Source organism: Aquarana catesbeiana, linkage group LG13 (assembly GCF_042186555.1).
Source record: "Aquarana catesbeiana isolate 2022-GZ linkage group LG13, ASM4218655v1, whole genome shotgun sequence".
Lineage (NCBI taxonomy): Eukaryota > Metazoa > Chordata > Amphibia > Anura > Ranidae > Aquarana > Aquarana catesbeiana.
The window spans coordinates 58,723,496-58,741,292 of record NC_133336.1 but is presented as its reverse complement, the minus strand read 5'-3'; the positions used below and the strand labels follow the sequence as shown (position 1 = coordinate 58,741,292).

General features: G+C 45.9%; 1 protein-coding gene across 1 annotated transcript in view; it reads left to right on the top strand.

Annotated features, from left to right (window-relative positions):
- Positions 1–374: 374 nt before the first annotated feature.
- Positions 375–17,797, top strand: part of BRF1 (BRF1 general transcription factor IIIB subunit) — a 643,919-nt gene continuing 626,496 nt past the window's right edge. Inside the window, exon 1 of the mRNA XM_073610050.1 lies at positions 375–688. Within this exon, the coding sequence (XP_073466151.1) occupies positions 505–688 (184 nt within the window). The 5' untranslated portion in view covers positions 375–504. The remainder of the gene's footprint in view (positions 689–17,797) is intronic.

Below are 17,797 nucleotides of genomic sequence, written 5' to 3'. Positions count from 1 at the left end.
GGGGTAAATCACATGCAGCTGGCAAATGTGCAACAAATGTGACAAAATGCGAAGTAAAAAAAAATTGTGATGAAAAAGTGATGTTAAACGCCAGAAAATGTCCTGGAGCTTCTGTTGTTTTTCGTAGGTCAGCCCAGTCAAATGAGTAAGGTGCGGCGGTGTGAATGGGGCTGATAAAAAGGTGAAAACGAATGTCTTATAATAATTGTTTATAGAGTCACCTCAAAAAACAATTATCACCTCATTACATGACTAGTAGTACTGATATATGAACACTAGATGGCGGGCGAGAGAAGACATTGTTGATGGCGGTGCTGAGGGGACATCTAGTGGCCAATTTTAATGCGTGAGAACTTTCTGAATTGAGCGGTGAAATCTCGCGAGACCTGGAGCTGGAAGTGGCCTGCAGCGCCGCCTTGTGTAGGCCCGGATCGGAGCCGGCTGCTGGCTTCTGTGGAGGTGCCGGTCCTCTCTCCAGCACACGTGTTGTTGGCAGCCGGCAGGATGAGTAGCCGGGTGTGTAAGAACTGCGGCTGTACGGACATTGATGTGGACGCGGCCCGGGGGGATGCGGTGTGTACGGGGTGCGGGTCGGTGCTGGAGGACAATATCATCGTATCCGAGGTGCAGTTCGTGGAGAGCGCCGGAGGAGGATCGTCCGCTGTGGGACAGTTCGTGTCCTCCGAGTGTGAGTGACCGGAGAGAGGGAGATACATTGTATACAGGGGGGGGGGCTCTACATTGTATACAGGGGGGGGGGGCTCTACATTGTATACAGGGGGGGGGGCTCTACATTGTATACAGGGGGGGGGGCTCTACATTGTATACAGGGGGGGGCTCTACATTGTATACAGGGGGGGGCTCTACATTGTATACAGGGGGGGGCTCTACATTGTATACAGGGGGGGGGCTCTACATTGTATACAGGGGGGGGGGGCTCTACATTGTATACAGGGGGGGGCTCTACATTGTATACGGGGGGGGGGCTCTACATTGTATACAGGGGGGGGGGCTCTACATTGTATACAGGGGGGGGGGGCTCTACATTGTATACAGGGGGGGCTCTGCATTGTATACAGGGGGGGCTCTACATTGTATACAGGGGGGGCTCTGCATTGTATACAGGGGGGGGCTCTACATTGTATACAGGGGGGCTCTACATTGTATACAGGGGGGGGCTCTGCATTGTATACAGGGGGGGCTCTGCATTGTATACAGGGGGGGCTCTGCATTGTATACAGGGGGGGCTCTGCATTGTATACAGGGGGGGCTCTACATTGTATACAGGGGGGCTCTGCATTGTATACAGGGGGGGCTCTGCATTGTATACAGGGGGGGCTCTGCATTGTATACAGGGGGGGCTCTGCATTGTATACAGGGGGGGGGCTCTGCATTGTATACAGGGGGGGGGCTCTGCATTGTATACAGGGGGGGGGCTCTGCATTGTATACAGGGGGGGGGGCTCTGCATTGTATACAGGGGGGGGGCTCTGCATTGTATACAGGGGGGGGGGCTCTGCATTGTATACAGGGGGGGGGCTCTGCATTGTATACAGGGGGGGGGGCTCTGCATTGTATACAGGGGGGGGGCTCTGCATTGTATACAGGGGGGGGGCTCTGCATTGTATACAGGGGGGGGGGCTCTGCATTGTATACAGGGGGGGGGCTCTGCGTTGTATACAGGGGGGGGGCTCTGCGTTGTATACAGGGGGGGGGGCTCTGCGTTGTATACAGGGGGGGGGGCTCTGCGTTGTATACAGGGGGGGGGGCTCTGCGTTGTATACAGGGGGGGGGGCTCTGCGTTGTATACAGGGGGGGGGGCTCTGCGTTGTATACAGGGGGGGGGCTCTGCGTTGTATACAGGGGGGGGCTCTGCGTTGTATACAGGGGGGGGCTCTGCGTTGTATACAGGGGTGCAGGGACCGGTGCCCGGGTGACAGAGGAGAGTGCCCGGGGTGCAGGGAGCGGTGACTGGGAAGGGTGACGGGGGAGAGTGCCCAGGGTGCAGGGACCAGTGACAGTGGAGAGTGCCCGGGGTGCAGGTGACGGGGAAGGGTGACAGGGGAGAGTGCCCCGGGGGCAGGGACCGGCGACAGGGGAGAGGTGCCCCGGGGGCAGGGACCGGCGACAGGGGAGAGTTGCCCCGGGGGCAGGGACCGGCGACAGGGGAGAGTTGCCCCGGGGGCAGGGACCGGCGACAGGGGAGAGTTGCCCCGGGGGCAGGGACCGGCGACAGGGGAGAGGTGCCCCGGGGGCAGGGACCGGCGACAGGGGAGAGGTGCCCCGGGGGCAGGGACCGGCGACAGGGGAGAGTTGCCCCGGGGGCAGGGACCGGGGACGGGTGCCCGGGGTGCAGGGACCGGTGACGGGGGAGGGTGCCCGGGGTGCAGGGACCGGTGACGGGGGAGGGTGCCCGGGGTGCAGGGACCGGTGACGGGGGAGAGTGCCCGGGGAGAGTGCCCGGGGTGCAAGGACCGGTGACGGGGGAGAGTGTGCCCGGGGTGCAGGGACCGGTGACGGGGGAGAGTGCCCGGGGAGAGTGCCCGGGGTGCAAGGACCGGTGACGGGGGAGAGTGTGCCCGGGGTGCAGGGACCGGTGACGGGGGAGAGTGCCCGGGGTGCAAGGACCGGCGACTGGGGAGGGTGCCCGGGGTGCAGGGACTGGTGATGGGGGAGGGTGCCTGGGAGTGTGGGGTATACAGATGGTGCCAGGAGTGTGCTGACATAAGGATGTAGTGGTGGATGAAGACACTGTTTGCCATGTGAAGTTATTTCAGTCTCTGCCAAAACTCTCTCTTGGTTACTCTTTCTAGAAGAATCTCTGATCTTGTCTAAGGATAAGGAGTTTCTCTCCATATTGGATGCATTGGGGTTGATTTACTAAAGGCAAATAGATTGTGCACTTTGCAAAGTACAGTTGCTCCAGAACTTAGTAAATGAGCAGAAGCTCTGCTGACTGCCATCATCCAATCACGTGCAAGCAAATATGCTGTTTTTTTTTATTTTCCTTTGCATGTGATTGGGTGTCAGCCAATGACAGCTGATCATGTGACATCAACAGAGCCGGTAATCGGCTATTTTTTTCTCCATTTGCTGACAGCGTGAGGAGGAAAAAAAAGACGATCACCGGCGGCCGTGAAAGGCTATAACAACGTTAAAGCGTTGCTAAAATTAGCAACGCATTACCGCTAACGCCCCCGCCCCAGTGTGAAAGCAGCCTATGTCACATGACCTGACACATTTATATTAAAATAAGCAAAGCTGAGTTTAATGGATTGTGCAGATAAAACTTTTTCATAAATAAAGTAGTAAAAGTTACAATAACTTGCATTAGGGCATAAAACCATAAGAACCTTCTCCTGCGAAAAAAAACAGATCACAGCGACCATTGCTTGGTAGGCGGCCAGCATTAGGAGAAGATGCTGGAAGGAACACTGGATAATCCTTTGGAAATGATTCTGGATGGCTGCATTTCCAATAATCCTTTTTATTGAAGCTTCATTTGACAGATGGAGCAGGGGACATGCAGAGGTAGATGCGTTTTGACGCATCAAGACTAAGTGCTAACGCTTGCGTGAAACGCGTCTACCACATTGTATTTGAAAAGCAGCGGCGAGCCTGCTGATCTCACAGGTTTGCTAATCTGACAGAACACTGACAAGCAGCGGATTCAGATTCACCGCTGCTTTTAAAATCGAACATCTAAACAGTCAGAGGGATTTTTAAATACTGTATTTCATTATATAAGCTCAGTTTACTATTAAAAAATAATTCTGAAATGCAAGACTCCGGTGGGTGTAACAAGATGTCTGCTTGTCACCCTTTCACTGTATCCTTACTGTGGACAAGTGCGGGGTGTACCAAGATGGCGGTGACGGAAGTTTTGGTGGGTTGCCTAATCTAAAGAAACACTGGCTTTTTTTTTTTTTTTTTCCCACATTTCAGCTGTCAGTGGGGGAATCCCGCTGAAAGAACCGAGTCTGAAAGTATCGTTTTCAGGTATCCGAGCATTTGCTTGAGTACCAATACTCGTGCAAATGATTAGTATCGGCACCGAGATCGGTATCGGTGCAACACTAATTCCAGGTATGGATATTTTATACAACATTACATTGGTGTAGCTTGGAGCAATGTAATTGATGTATATACCATACCAGACCGATGCCCCTGGAAGGTGGTAAGCACAGATATAGACGTTGCTACTCCGGTGATCACCACTTGTTTCCGGGTCCCATGTCGTGATGTCACCATTTTGCCTCTTCACTTCATCCAATCAGAGAACACTTTGCATTCATTCAGAAAATGCAAGACATTCTCTGAATGGCGCCTATGCTGTGCAGCTGCCCTCCTCTATTCAGAATGCATCAGAGCGGCCACTCTTCACGGGATCTGGAAGAGCACTGGAGTAGTGCTGTTTATTTCAGTGATTTCCAGCTTCCAGGGGCATCAGCCAGGTATGGTATATTCAAAGTTACAGTGCTCCAAGCTGGACCAATGTAACTATAAAATATCCATATCTGGAATTCCTTAAAGTGATAAAATGTGGAGATATGTGCATGTGTTGCAGAGATGTACTGCGTATTTTTTTTTTTTCTTTAACACACGGGGGCTTGGTTATGGTTGGGTATAGATTTGTAATCGTTCTTCCTTATCATTTGTTTATGGTTCCCACAGATGTCTGTGTAGGATTTGATAAGATCCTATTGATGGGCGGCACAGTGGTGTAGTGGTCAGCACTTTCGCCTAGCAGTAAAAAGGTTCGCTGGCTTGAATCCCAACCACGACACTACCTGCATGGAGTTTACATGTTCTCCCTGTGCCTGCGTGGGATTCCTCCTGGTACTTCGGTTTCCTCCCACACTCCAAAGACATGCTGGTAGGTTCATTAGATCCTGTCTAAATTGGCCCATGTGTGTGTGTGTGTGTGTGTGTGTGTGTGTGTGTGTGTATATGTATGAATGCCAATTAGGGACCATAGATTGTAAGCTCCTTGAGGGTAGGCACTGATGTAAATGTATCATATATATGTAAAGCGCTGCGTAAATTCACGGCGCTATATAAGTACCTGAAATAATAATAGACTTTTCCCAAGGCGTCTTTCAGGACAGCACCTGAGAGATAGCGACTCCACCCACCGGAACAGGAAACACCTTCTTCCTCCAAACTTTAAAGGGAGGCGCCTCCCCACCATACCTCAGTTTTTGTGTTTCCTCCGACCTGGAGGGAACATCTTTTGAGGGGGAGTCAGGTTCTCTCAGGTGCTCCTGGGAGACGGGGCTTCCTTTCTTTTTTTCCTCCTTCAGGGACCCGCTGTCCTCCCGGCCTACCCAAGCCTCGGCAGCGGTAGCAAACGGGCTCCTCTTCCCCTCCTGGTGCTCGGTGAGAGCCGTAGACCCGGTGATCCGCGCGGTCATAGGGCGGCGGTGCGCGTGCGCCGACGCCATGTTTTTTGGCCGGCAGGCGCGACGGAAGTGACATGGCGGGGCCGCTGGGTCAGCAGAAGCGTCATTTCCGGCGTGGATGCAAGGGGGGAGGAGGGAGGACAGGAACTGGCGCCTACTTCCGCTTCCGGTCCGGTGCAGATGCACTATGGGAGTCCGGAAGCGGCTTATAAAGCCACAAGTGAGGAGCTGCACACCAGAGATGGAGGACTCAGCGTCTGCAGCGGTGGGGACAGGCACAGGCGCCAGTAAAGCTCAGGTAGGAGCAGCAGTTTAAGTCTGCCTTTCTTCCTTTCCTGGGTTTGGTCTATTTTCTTTTTTCTTACCCCCTAGTGGCAAGGGGCCTGTCTGGGCACTAGAGGCTGACTGGTTTCTTCTTAGTGCACCTGTGGGTGATTCTTGTGTAGCTGAGACCGGGTCTCACTAAAAGGTCCCCTGGTTTTTTTCCCTTTTTTTGTTTTTCTCTCACAGGCTAAAAGCTCTGACCCAAAAAAGAGATGTCCTTCTTGCAGGGCCAAAATGGGAGAAAATTGGAAAAAAGTCTTATGCAGTACATGCATCACTTCTTTAGTTAAGGAGGAATCAGCTTCGGTTTGTGATGATCTGGTTGCCTCTGTAAAGAAGGAACTATACGCCACGATTCAGACTTTTCGTGACTCTTTAGTTAATCCAGCTGTTAGTCAGCCATCCACTTCTGAGGCTTCCCAGGGTTCTATTTCTTTCCCCATGGTAGAAGCTTTACCTGAAGGCCCCTCTATCAGGGAAGAGCAGTCCCCTACTCCTTCCGTTAAAGATTCGGAGGAGGAGGGTGAGGAAGCGGAGGTGGCTCCTTCCAAATTTAAGCTTTCCCTAGAGGAGGTAGACGGACTCCTTAAGGCTATCCATGTTACACTTGGCTTAAGTGAGGAAAAGGAGTTATCTCTTCATGACCGCATGTATGCAGGGTTAAATGAGCCTAAGGGGCGAACATTTCCGGTTCATTCGGTCATTTCTGACGCCATTACTAAGGAATGGCAAGATCCAGAGAAAAAGCCCTTTTTTTCCAGAGCCCACAAAAGGCGATTCCCTTTTGAGGAGGACCCTTCTGCGGTGTGGAATAAGGTGCCCAGGTTGGATGCGGCCTTTTCACAGGTCTCAAGATCCACAGACCTGTCTTTTGAAGACATGGGTGTTCTAAGGGATCCAATGGACAAACGCATGGATCTTTTGCTCAAGAGATCATGGCAATCAATCATGAGCAATTTAAAACCAGCAATGGCCACAACCTGTGTAGCCAGGAATCTGGAATACTGGGTGAACCAACTTAGATCTCATATAGTGGCAGATTCCCCCAAGCAGGAGATCTTAGATTCCTTTCCTACCCTGATTTCTGCTGTTGCTTATATTGCTGATGCTTCGGCTGAAGCTATCAAAATGTCAGCTAGGTCTGCAGCTTTAGCAAATGCTGCGAGAAGAGCTTTATGGCTAAAAACCTGGCCAGGTGATACAGCTTCAAAGAGTAAACTTTGTGGTATTCCCTTTTCAGGTGACCTTCTTTTTGGCCCTGATCTAGATAATATCCTAGACAGAACTGCCGATAAGAAGAAGTCCTTTCCGGTCAAAAAGAAAAAGCAGACCCCAAAACGTCTTTTTCGACCTCAAAAAACTCAACAGCAGGAAAATAAGTTTCAGGGCAGGAGAAAAAATTGGTCCGCGCAAAAGGCGAAGGGCAAAGGCGGAATTCTCTTCCGTCCTCCTCCACAGGCCGAAAACTCACTATGACTCATCTCTGCGGGTCGGCGGAAGATTACGAGCGTTTCTTCCGCAGTGGTCAGTGATAACTACAAATCAGTTTATTCTGACCACTCTCTCGCAGGGTTATACTCTCGAGTTTTCCAGAAGCCCCCCAAGAAGGTTTCTGGTAACAAATGCTCCTCGAGATCCAATAAGGGCCCTGGCCATGAAATCCTCTCTGGAGGAACTGATGCAACAGGGTGTAGTAATCCCGGTGCCACCAGAGGAATGGCACGAGGGTTTCTATTCTCATGTCTTCCTGGTAAAAAAACCAACAGGAAGATTTCGTTTAATTCTAAATTTAAAGCCACTAAACAGAGCCATCAAATACAGAAGGTTCAAGATGGACTCCATTTTCACCGCCAGAAATCTTCTGACTCCAGGTTGTTTCATGGCGTCAGTGGATCTAAAGGATGCATACCTGCATATTCCAATCTCATCCCAGTCCCAGAGGTTTCTCAGGTTGGCGGTAAGGTTGGAAGGCAGAATTCAGCATCTGCAATTCAGAGCCCTCCCCTTCGGGCTATCATCCGCACCCCGAATTTTTACCAAAGTAATGGCAGAAGCCCTAGCTCCGCTGCGTCTTCAGGGAATCGCAGTAATTCCTTACTTAGACGATCTGCTATTTTTTGCCCCCTCAAGAGAGGAGTTGAGGAGCAATTTAAGCAGAGCATGCAGCCATCTGGAGTCTCTAGGTTGGATCCTAAATCTCCAAAAATCTTCCCTGGAACCATCTCAGGAGATTCGGTTTCTAGGGTATATAATAAATTCGGTAAGCCAAAGAATTTTTCTTCCTTCAGAGAAGAAAGGAAAAATCCAGGATACAGTGTCTTTTTTGCAGACCAACCAGCAGCTGACGGTAAGGTTGGTCATGTCAGCCCTGGGTGTTCTGACTTCGTCAATGCCAGCTGTTCAGTGGGCAAGACTGCACTTCAGACATCTGCAGGCTTTTCTTCTGAGATCTTGGGATCACAATTTGGAATCCCTAGATTCAGAGGTAAGAGTTCCAACCCAAGTGAAGAGGTCACTATGGTGGTGGAAAAGGCAGGATATCCTATCGGAGGGGTTAGTCTGGGCCTTTCCAATCGGAAAAAGGCTGACAACCGATGCCAGTTCCTGGGGTTGGGGAGCCCACCTATAAAAGGGTTTCACTCAGGGAAACTGGTCCAGGAAAGAGGCGACCAAGTCCTCAAACTGGAGAGAGCTCAAGGCGATCGACTTGGCTCTGAAGTCATTTGCTCAGGGGCTTCGGGCCCAGCATGTTCAAATACTAACAGACAATGCCACGGCCGTGGCTTACATAAACAGGCAGGGAGGTACAAGGAGCAAATCGCTGCAAGTACTAGCCATGAGCATTCTCCGTTGGGCAGAAGGACACCTGCTGTCTTTATCAGCAGTCCATCTAAGGGGATCCCTGAACAGGGTAGCGGATTTCCTGAGCAGAAACCCCATTCGGGAAGCAGAATGGTCGCTGAACCCAGAGGTTTTCGCCATGATTGTCGAGAAGTGGGGGCTGCCAGAGGTGGACCTGTTCGCCTCAAAGGAGAATGCCTTGGTTCCGCAATTTTTTTCCCTAAGCAATCACGACGGGTCACTAGGAACAGATGCCTTGGCGTATCCATGGAGATTCCATCTCTGCTACGCTTTCCCCCCATTCCAGTTAATTCCCTTAGTTTTAAGAAAGATTCAGGGGGAAACAGTACCGGTTATCCTAATCACGCCTTTTTGGCCAAGAAGGGCTTGGTTTTCAACCGTTCTGAAAATGGCGGTCAGACCTTGTTGGCATCTGCCCCTCAGGCACGATTTACTATTTCAGGGGCCAGTAAATCACCCAGAGGTAGCCACTTTGGCACTCACAGCCTGGTATCTGAAGAGCAGCTCTTAAGGAGCAAAGGTTTTTCCAACCGGTTAATCTCTACGCTATTATCCAGTAGGAAAAGGGTGACTAGAAATATCTATTCCAAGGTCTGGAAGGTTTACAATACATGGTGTAATTCATCTGACCATGACCCAGGGAGTCTTGTTTCCATTCTGGAATTTTTACAGGTTGGTGCTGACAAGGGACTAGCAGTTAGTACCTTGAAGGTGCAGGTAGCTGCGATAGCAGTGTTCCTAGAAAAATCGGTGGCCTCAGATCCGTTGGTAACCAGATTTTTCAGATCCCTTACGAGATCCAGACCAGCACCACTTAAGTTGTTTCCAAAATGGGATCTGTCGATAGTCCTCCAGGCTCTAACAAGGAGTCCTTTTGAACCTTTGGAAGAAGCGCCACTCAGATATCTCACTTTTAAGTCTGTGTTTCTGATTGCCATGGTCTCTGCACGCAGGATCAGTGAGCTTAATGCTTTATCAGTTAAGGAACCCTATTTATCTATCTTCCCAGATAGGGTTATACTTAGAACAGATCAGAAATTCTTACCAAAGGTAGCTTCAGTACAAAATCGTGTTCAGGACATTGTACTTCCGACCTTCTGCCCCAACCCAGTAGGGGAGAAGGAGACTTGTTTTCACATGTTGGATGTTAGAAGAGTTTTGTTATGTTACTTGGAAAGGACAAAGCTCTTTAGACGTTCAGATTCTCTGTTTGTGCTATTTTCGGGCAACAGGAAAGGTTGCCAGGCTTCTAAAATCTCTTTAGCAAGGTGGCTGAAGTTAGCCATTTCAGAGGCTTATTCGCATGCAGGTGTGTCTCCTCCAGCAGGAATTTCTGCACACTCAACAAGAGCATTAGCGGCCACTTGGGCAGAGAGAGCTGGTGCCACCCCTGAACAAATCTGCAAGGCGGCAACATGGTCGAGTTTTCACACATTCGTGAAACATTACAGGCTGGACCTCACATCTGCTAATGATCAGGCGTTTGGCAGAAAGGTCCTGCAAGCTGTTGTCCCGCCCTAAGGGGGTAAGTCTCTGTTATCCTCTCAGGTGCTGTCCTGAAAGACGCCTTGGGAAAAACCAAGTTAGACTTACCGGTAACTTGTTTTCCAGAAGTCTTTCAGGACAGCAACATCCCGCCCTATTGTATTGGATATACTATGCTGTGACTAACGTATGTGTTTATGTGTTCCAGCCGGGGCCGGAGGTCTTCTCTACTACAACTGAGGTATGGTGGGGAGCGGCCTCCCTTTAAAGTTTGGAGGAAGAAGGTGTTTCCTGTTCCGATGGGTGGAGTCGCTATCTCTCAGGTGCTGTCCTGAAAGACTTCTGGAAAACAAGTTACCGGTAAGTCTAACTTGGTTTTTTATGGCTGCATGCAGATCCTTCTCAGTTCTGTTGGAGACACAACCTTATAAAATGCTTGTGAATGCATTCCTGGGATTATCAGTCTTTGTCAGTGTCATGATGAATTTTGGGTTGTTCTATAGAGAGTGCTTTAAAGCAGTATTAACTACTTGGCCTCCGGAAGATTTAACACCCATCCCTTCATGACCAGGCTGTTTTTTTCTGATACGGCACTGGGTTATTTTAACTAACAATTGCGCGGTCATGTGACGCTGTACCCAAATAAAATTGGTGTCCTTTTCTCCCCACAAATAGAGTAAAGCTTTCTTTTGGTGGTACTTGATCACCTCTGCGTTTTTTTTTTTTGTTTTGCGCTACAAACAAAAAAAAAGACTGACAATTTTGAAAAACTAAAAAGAATATTTTTTTTACTTTTCTGCTATAAAAAATATCCCAAAAGAATGTAAAAAATATAATTTCTTCATAAATTTAAGCCAGTGTGTATTCTGCTACATATTTTTGGTGAAAAAGTCCCAATAAGTGTATATTGATTGGTTTGCACAAAAGTTATAGTCCAGGGGTAGGCAACCCCCGCACTGGTGCCGCAAGCGGTACACAAAGCCTCTTTTGCCGGAAATCAACTTCCTCCCCATCAACAGAGCAGCGCAGGGAAGTGTCAGTGAGACACTAATGCATTACAATTTCAGAGTTCACCACGCCGCACTTGCACTGAGGTGGGCACTGTGCACATTGTAAAAGATGGGAAACATGGTTTAGTTTTCTAACTTTGCTGTAGCTGTAATCGTCGGCTTTTGTGATGGGGAAGAGATTGGGTTTGGGTGCAGTGATACACCAATCACACTGATTGCCCCCCCCCCCCCCCGCCTAATAAAGAGGGCCTGTCACAGTCCATGTGAGTGCCTGTCACAGTCCATGTGAGTGCCTGAATACCAGTCATCAGCCCATCTGAGTACCCGAATACCAGTCACCAGGCCATCAGAGTACCTGTCGCCAGGCCATGCCATGCCTCATAGAATATACGTTGGGGTGTTTGCTTTCCAAAATGGGGTCATTTTGTGGGTAATTCCACTGGGCTGGTGCTCAAGAACCTTCAAAAGTGTGATGGGTAGGAATGAAATAAGATGTGTAATTTATGCTCCTAGAATGCCTGAAGGTACTACTTCAATGTTGGGCCTCTGTATGTGGCCAGGCTGTGTAAAAGTCTCACATGTGGTATCGCCATATTCGGGAAGAGTAGCAGAATGTATTGGGGTGTAATTTTTGCTATATACATGCTATGTGTTAGAAATATCGTATAAATTGACAACTTTGTGTAAAAAAAAAAAAAAAAAAAAAAAATGCAAACTTCTGGAAAAAAATGAACCGTTCAAAAGACTCAGTATGCCTCATAGATTATATGTTGGGGTGTTTGCTTTCCAAAATGGGGTCATTTTGTGGGCAACTCCATTGTCCTGGTGCTCCAGGGCCTTCAAAAGTGTAATAGGTGGTTGAGAAATGAGACGTGTCATGTATGCTCGTAGAACACCTGAAGGTGCTACTTTGATGTTGGTCCTTTATATGTGGCCGGGGTGTGTAAAAGTCTCACACATGTGGTATCGCCATACTCGGGAAGAGTAGCAGAATGTATTTTGGGGTATAATTTGTTGTATGCATTTGCTGTGTGTGAGAAATAACCTGATATGACAATTTTGTAAAAAAAAAAAAAAAAAAAAAAAATCTTCATTTTGCAAAGAATTATGGGGAAAAAAATACAACTTAAACTCACCATGCTACTTAATACCTAAATAAAAGGGGTCATTTTGGGGGTATTTGTACTTTCCTGACTTGTTAGTGTCAAGAAATGAGATTCACCTAATGTACTGAAGGCCTGATCAGATGTGATCAATTTTCAGTGATTGGCACCATAGTTTGTAGACTCTAACTTTCACAAAGACCAAATAATATACACTAATTTGGGTTATTTTTACCAAAGATATGTAGCCGTATAAATTTTGGCCAAAATTTATGAAGAAAATTTACTAATCAGCAAAATTTTATGACAGAAACAAAGAAAAAGGCATTTTTTTACAAAATTTACGGTCTTTTTTTATTTATAGCACAAAACTAAAAAACCCACAAGTGATTAACTACCACCAAGAAAGCTCTATTTGTGTGACAAAAAGGACGCAAGTTTCATATGGGTAGTGTTGCATGACTGAGTAATTGTCATTCAAACGGTGAAAGCTGAAAATTGGTCTGGGTAGAAAGGGGGTGAGGTGCACTGTATTGAGGTGGTTAATCTATTTTTAGATCCTCAATGTAAACAATTCAATCTACATTTAGATCCTCCATGTAAACAATTCAGATTGAATTGTTTACATGGAGGCTCTAAAAATAGATCAGGGATCTAAAAATAGATTGAATTGTTTACATTGAGGATCTAAAAATAGATTGAATTATTTACATCAAGGATCTAAAAATAGTTCGAGGATCTAAAAATTAAATTGTTTACATCAAGGATCTAAAAATTGAATTGTTTACACTGAGGATCTAAAAATAGATTGGATTGTTTACATTGAGAGATTGGATTGTTTACATTGAGAGATTGAATTGTTTACATTGAGGATCTAAAAATAGATTGAATTGTTTACATCAAGGGTCTAAAAATTGAATTGATTACATTGAGGATCTAAAAATAGATTGCATTGTTTACAGGATCTAAAAATGGATTAAGGATCTAAAAATGGATTGAGGATGTAAAAATGGATCGAACTGTTTAGACAAGGGCCGCAACTAAAGGATTATTTTCATAATTGATTAGCTGGCCCATTTACGGTTTTGATCGGATAACAACCTCAAAGTGTGGTGTTAATATGTAAAGTTAAAAAAAAAAAAAAAAAAAAAAGACTATTTAAATGTAATTCTAATGCCTTATGTTACCTCCAGTCTATCAGCCTCCAGCTCCTCTGGGTTCAGATGTTGATCTTCCCTACATCGAGCACTTAAAGTGATTGCAATAGTGTGTGTGTGTGTGTGTATATATATATATATATATATATATATATATATATATATATATATATATATATATATACTGACCGCAGGAAAACGCAAAGCATGACAAAATCGTGCTGTGATTATTTTTTTTTTTTTTTTTTCTTTTTTTTTCTTTTTTTTCTGCGCTTTGCAGCTGGCAGTTAAAACGTTCCTGTCCTGAATGCGAGTCTACATGTCTCATGAGGCAATGCTGCTCACACATTCAAATTCACAAGTTCTCAGGCACTTACTGACATGTATGAAAAAACACAAACACAATCGTAGTGACGTACTACGTGGAATTTCAGCTCTTGAGCGCCACCCTTTGGGCACCTTCTGCTAATGTCGTGTTTGGTGAGCATTGATTCCGAGCATTGATTCCGAGCATGCGTATTTGTACTTTTGGACTTTTGTGTGACGGACTTGTGTACTGACCATCAGAAAACCTGACAACAGACCGTTGTCTGCCAAAAATTTACTAGCCTGCCATCCAACATTTGTTGGTGGAAAGTTGGACAACAATTGTCTGATGGAGTGTACGAACGGTCAGATTTTAGGCAAACAGACTGTCATCACACAATTCCCTGCCGAAAATCTGATTGTGTGTACAAGGCTTTAGGCTGGGTTCACACTAGTGCGAATTGGATTCAGGTTCGCCGCATCCAATTCGCATGACAGGAGACTGACCAGCTCTCAATGGAGATGGTTCACACATCACGGGGGTGGCCACAGAGCGGATTGCACAAGGGTCCTGTGCATCTTTGGCTCCGTTTCAGGTCCGAATTCGAGCCTGATTCGCCCCTGAAATGGAGAACAGGGACACACCGGACCCCTGCTGTGAACCCAGCTTTAGGCCCCTTTCACGATTGTGCGACTTGTCCTGAGACTTGGGACTGCAGAGTCACATTACAAGTCGTTCCCCATGATTTCCAATGATAACAATTCATATATGTGCGTCTTCAAGTCATACCGACTTCAAAGTAGTCCCTGTACTATTTGGTGTGACTTTCATGTGAGTTGAGGTCCCTGGACCTCAAGTTTAGACAGGCATTTCCTATAAGCGCATGACTTTTAAGTCACGGCAGTGTGAAAGGGACCTTAGACAGGATAATTCAGTTGGTTGGGGACTGGCTGGTAGGTTGAGCTGGGAATTTTCTTTGGTTTTGTTTTGCATGCATCGCCCTTCCATGTGCTCCTTGCTGTGAACGCCAGTTATAGTTGAGGGCAGTGGCCAGTTGTTTGTTACTGATGTAATATTGGTGAGGGAACACACCGGACACATTTGCTGCCAATGTGCTATGCGTTGGGTGTCCAGTGTGCTCCTGTGCCTTTTAAGGCTGCATTCACACCTGAGCGTTTTCAGCTCATAAAACACCTGAAAAATGGCCAACATGCAAAATTCCATTCATTACAATGACACCTGTTCACATCTGAGCGTTTTGGCACCTGAAGCAAAACACCTGCAAAATACCCTAAGCTCAAAAAAGAACAGAAGCTTTGGGGCAGATTACAGGCATTTTTTTTTTTTTGCCTTTTTCATTGGTGGCCTGAACAAAATTGTGGCAAAAACGCAACAAAATTGCAGTAAAATCACGGTACAAATGCCCGACTTTGAAACGCTCAGGTATGAATGCAGCCTAAGGAAGGATAGGCTCCCTGCAGGCAAACCTGCATTCTCTCTGTACATTAGAATGCATATCCTTCATTGTGGGGGCTCTCAAAAATTTAGAAGAGTTAGGACTGCAGATAGTAATAGGGTGTCTGGAGTGGCTCTGAAGCTTGCGCATGTATTTGCAAATGTGTGCTATCTACAGTGCCTTGAAAGGTTCCACATTGTGTCATGTTACAACCAAAAACGTGAATGTGTTTTATTGGGATTTTATGTGATAGACCAACACAAAGTGGCACATAATTGTGAAGTGGAAGGAAAATGATAAATGGTTTTCAACATGCTTTACAAATAAATATGTGAAAAGTGTGGTGTGCATTTGTATTCAGCCCCCCCGAGTCAAAACTTTGTAGAACCACCTTTCGCTGCAATTACAGCTGTAAGTCTTTGGGGATGTCTCTACCAGCTTTGCACATCTAGAGAGTGACATTTTTGCCCATTCTTCTTAGCAAAATAGCTCAATCTCTGTCAGATTGGATGGAGAGAGTCTGTGAACAGCAATTTTCAAGTCTTGCCCCAGATTCTCAATTGGAATTAGGTCTGGTCTTTGACTGGGCCATTCTAACACATGGATAACCTGATGCTGCCACCACCATGTTTAACGGTGGGGATGGTGCATTCAGGTTGATGTGCAGTGTTAGCCCCCCCACACACACACACACACACACACACACACACACACACACACACACGTGGCATTTTGCTTTAAGGCCAAAAAGTTAAATTTTGGATTCATCTGACCAGAGCACCTTCTTCCACATGTTTGCTGTGTCCTTCACATGGCTTTTTGCAAACTGCAAATGGGACTTATTATGGCTTTCCTTCAACAATGGCTTTCTTCTTACCACATTTGTGGAATGCATGACTAATAGTTGTCCTGTGGACAAATTCTCCCACCTGAGCTGCGGATCTCTGCAGCTCCTCCAGAGTTACCATGGGCCTCTTGGCTGGTTCTCTGATTAATGCTCTCCTTGCCCGGCCTGTCAGTTTAGGTGGATGGCCATGTCTTGGTAGGTTTGCAGTTGGGCCATACTCTTTCCATTCTCGGATAATGGGTTGAACAGTCCTAAGAGAGATGTTCAAAGCTTGGGGTATTTTTTTATAACCTAATCCTGCTTTAAACTTCTCCACAACTTTATCCCTGACCTGTCTGGTATGTTTTGTGGCCTTTATGATGCTGTTTGCTCACTAAGGTACTCTAACAAACCTCTGAGGGCTTCACAGAACAGCTGTATTTATACTGAGATTAAATTTCAGACAGGTGGACTCTAGTTACCTGTTAGGTGACTTCTGAAGGCAATTGGTTTCACTAGATTGTAGTTAGGGGTATCAGAGTAAAGGGGTCTGAATACAAATGCACACCACACTTTTCCGATATTTATTTGTAAAAGATTTTGAAAATCATTTATCATTTTCCTTCCACTTCACTTATGTGTTGCTTTGTGTTGGTCTATCAGATAAAATCCCAATGAAATACATTTGTTTTTGGTTGTAACATCACAAAATATGGAACATTTCAAGGGCTATGAATACTTTTTCAAGGCACTGTAAATCCCTATTTTTAATGAAAATGTATAAATTTTTTTTACATTAGAATTCAATAACCACTTCAACTCCGGAAGATTTACCCCCTCCCTTCATTACCAGGCCATTTTTTGCGATACAGCACTGTGCTATTTTAACTGACTATTGCGTGGTCGTGCGACGCTGTATCAAAATAAAATGTATGTCCTTTTTTTTTCGCCACAAATAGTTTTCTTTTGGCATTTGCTCACCTCTGCGGTTTTTATTGTTTGCACTATAAACAAAAAAAGTAACAATTTTGAAGAGAAAATATTTTTTTTTACCTTCTGCTATAAAACACATATGCAATATAAAAAAAAGAAAAAATTGAAAAAATCGAATGTATTCATCAATTTAGGCCAATATGTATTCTACATACTTTTGGTAAAAAAAAATCCAATAAGCGCATATTCATTTGCGCAAAAGTTATAGACTAGCGTCTACTACCTATGCGGTATTTTAATGGAAATTTTATTTATTTTTTACTAGTAATGATGATCAGTGACTTATGGAAAATGTAGATAGAAAAAAAAGGGTTGGAACTTTGAATGAGGCATGTGGGGCATGGCTAGCAAATAGGACAATTGTTGAAAAAGATTGTGTTCTCATAAAACCATGCACAACATGACGCAACATAATAAATACATGAAATGGAGACCCATAACAATAGCAGATTACAAACCATAAATACATATAAGTAATAGCATGGCATATTGCATTGTAAATGTGGGAGACCATCCTCCATTGTACCAGAATGCTTGAAAAATTAAATAGAATAAATACTGAATGTAATTGAAGGGCATATAAAGCGGTCTAACAGACCTATTGTATGGCTATAAATTGCTGACGCGTTTCTGTGGATACCTTCCACATCATCAGGGGCGGATGCATCAATCATCTACAGAAGAAAACATAACTGTGTCAATGTAATCTGTGGATGTAGACCCCCATTGAAAAGGAATTATAGGTAAGGGAAACAACCTTAACCCTCCCTAATAATACTTGCTTGCATCAACTGTATATGGGATTATGGAAGTCTGCAGAAATGCCGGGAGCATACATGTAATTCCCAAAAGAAATATCTGTCTCGCGTGTGT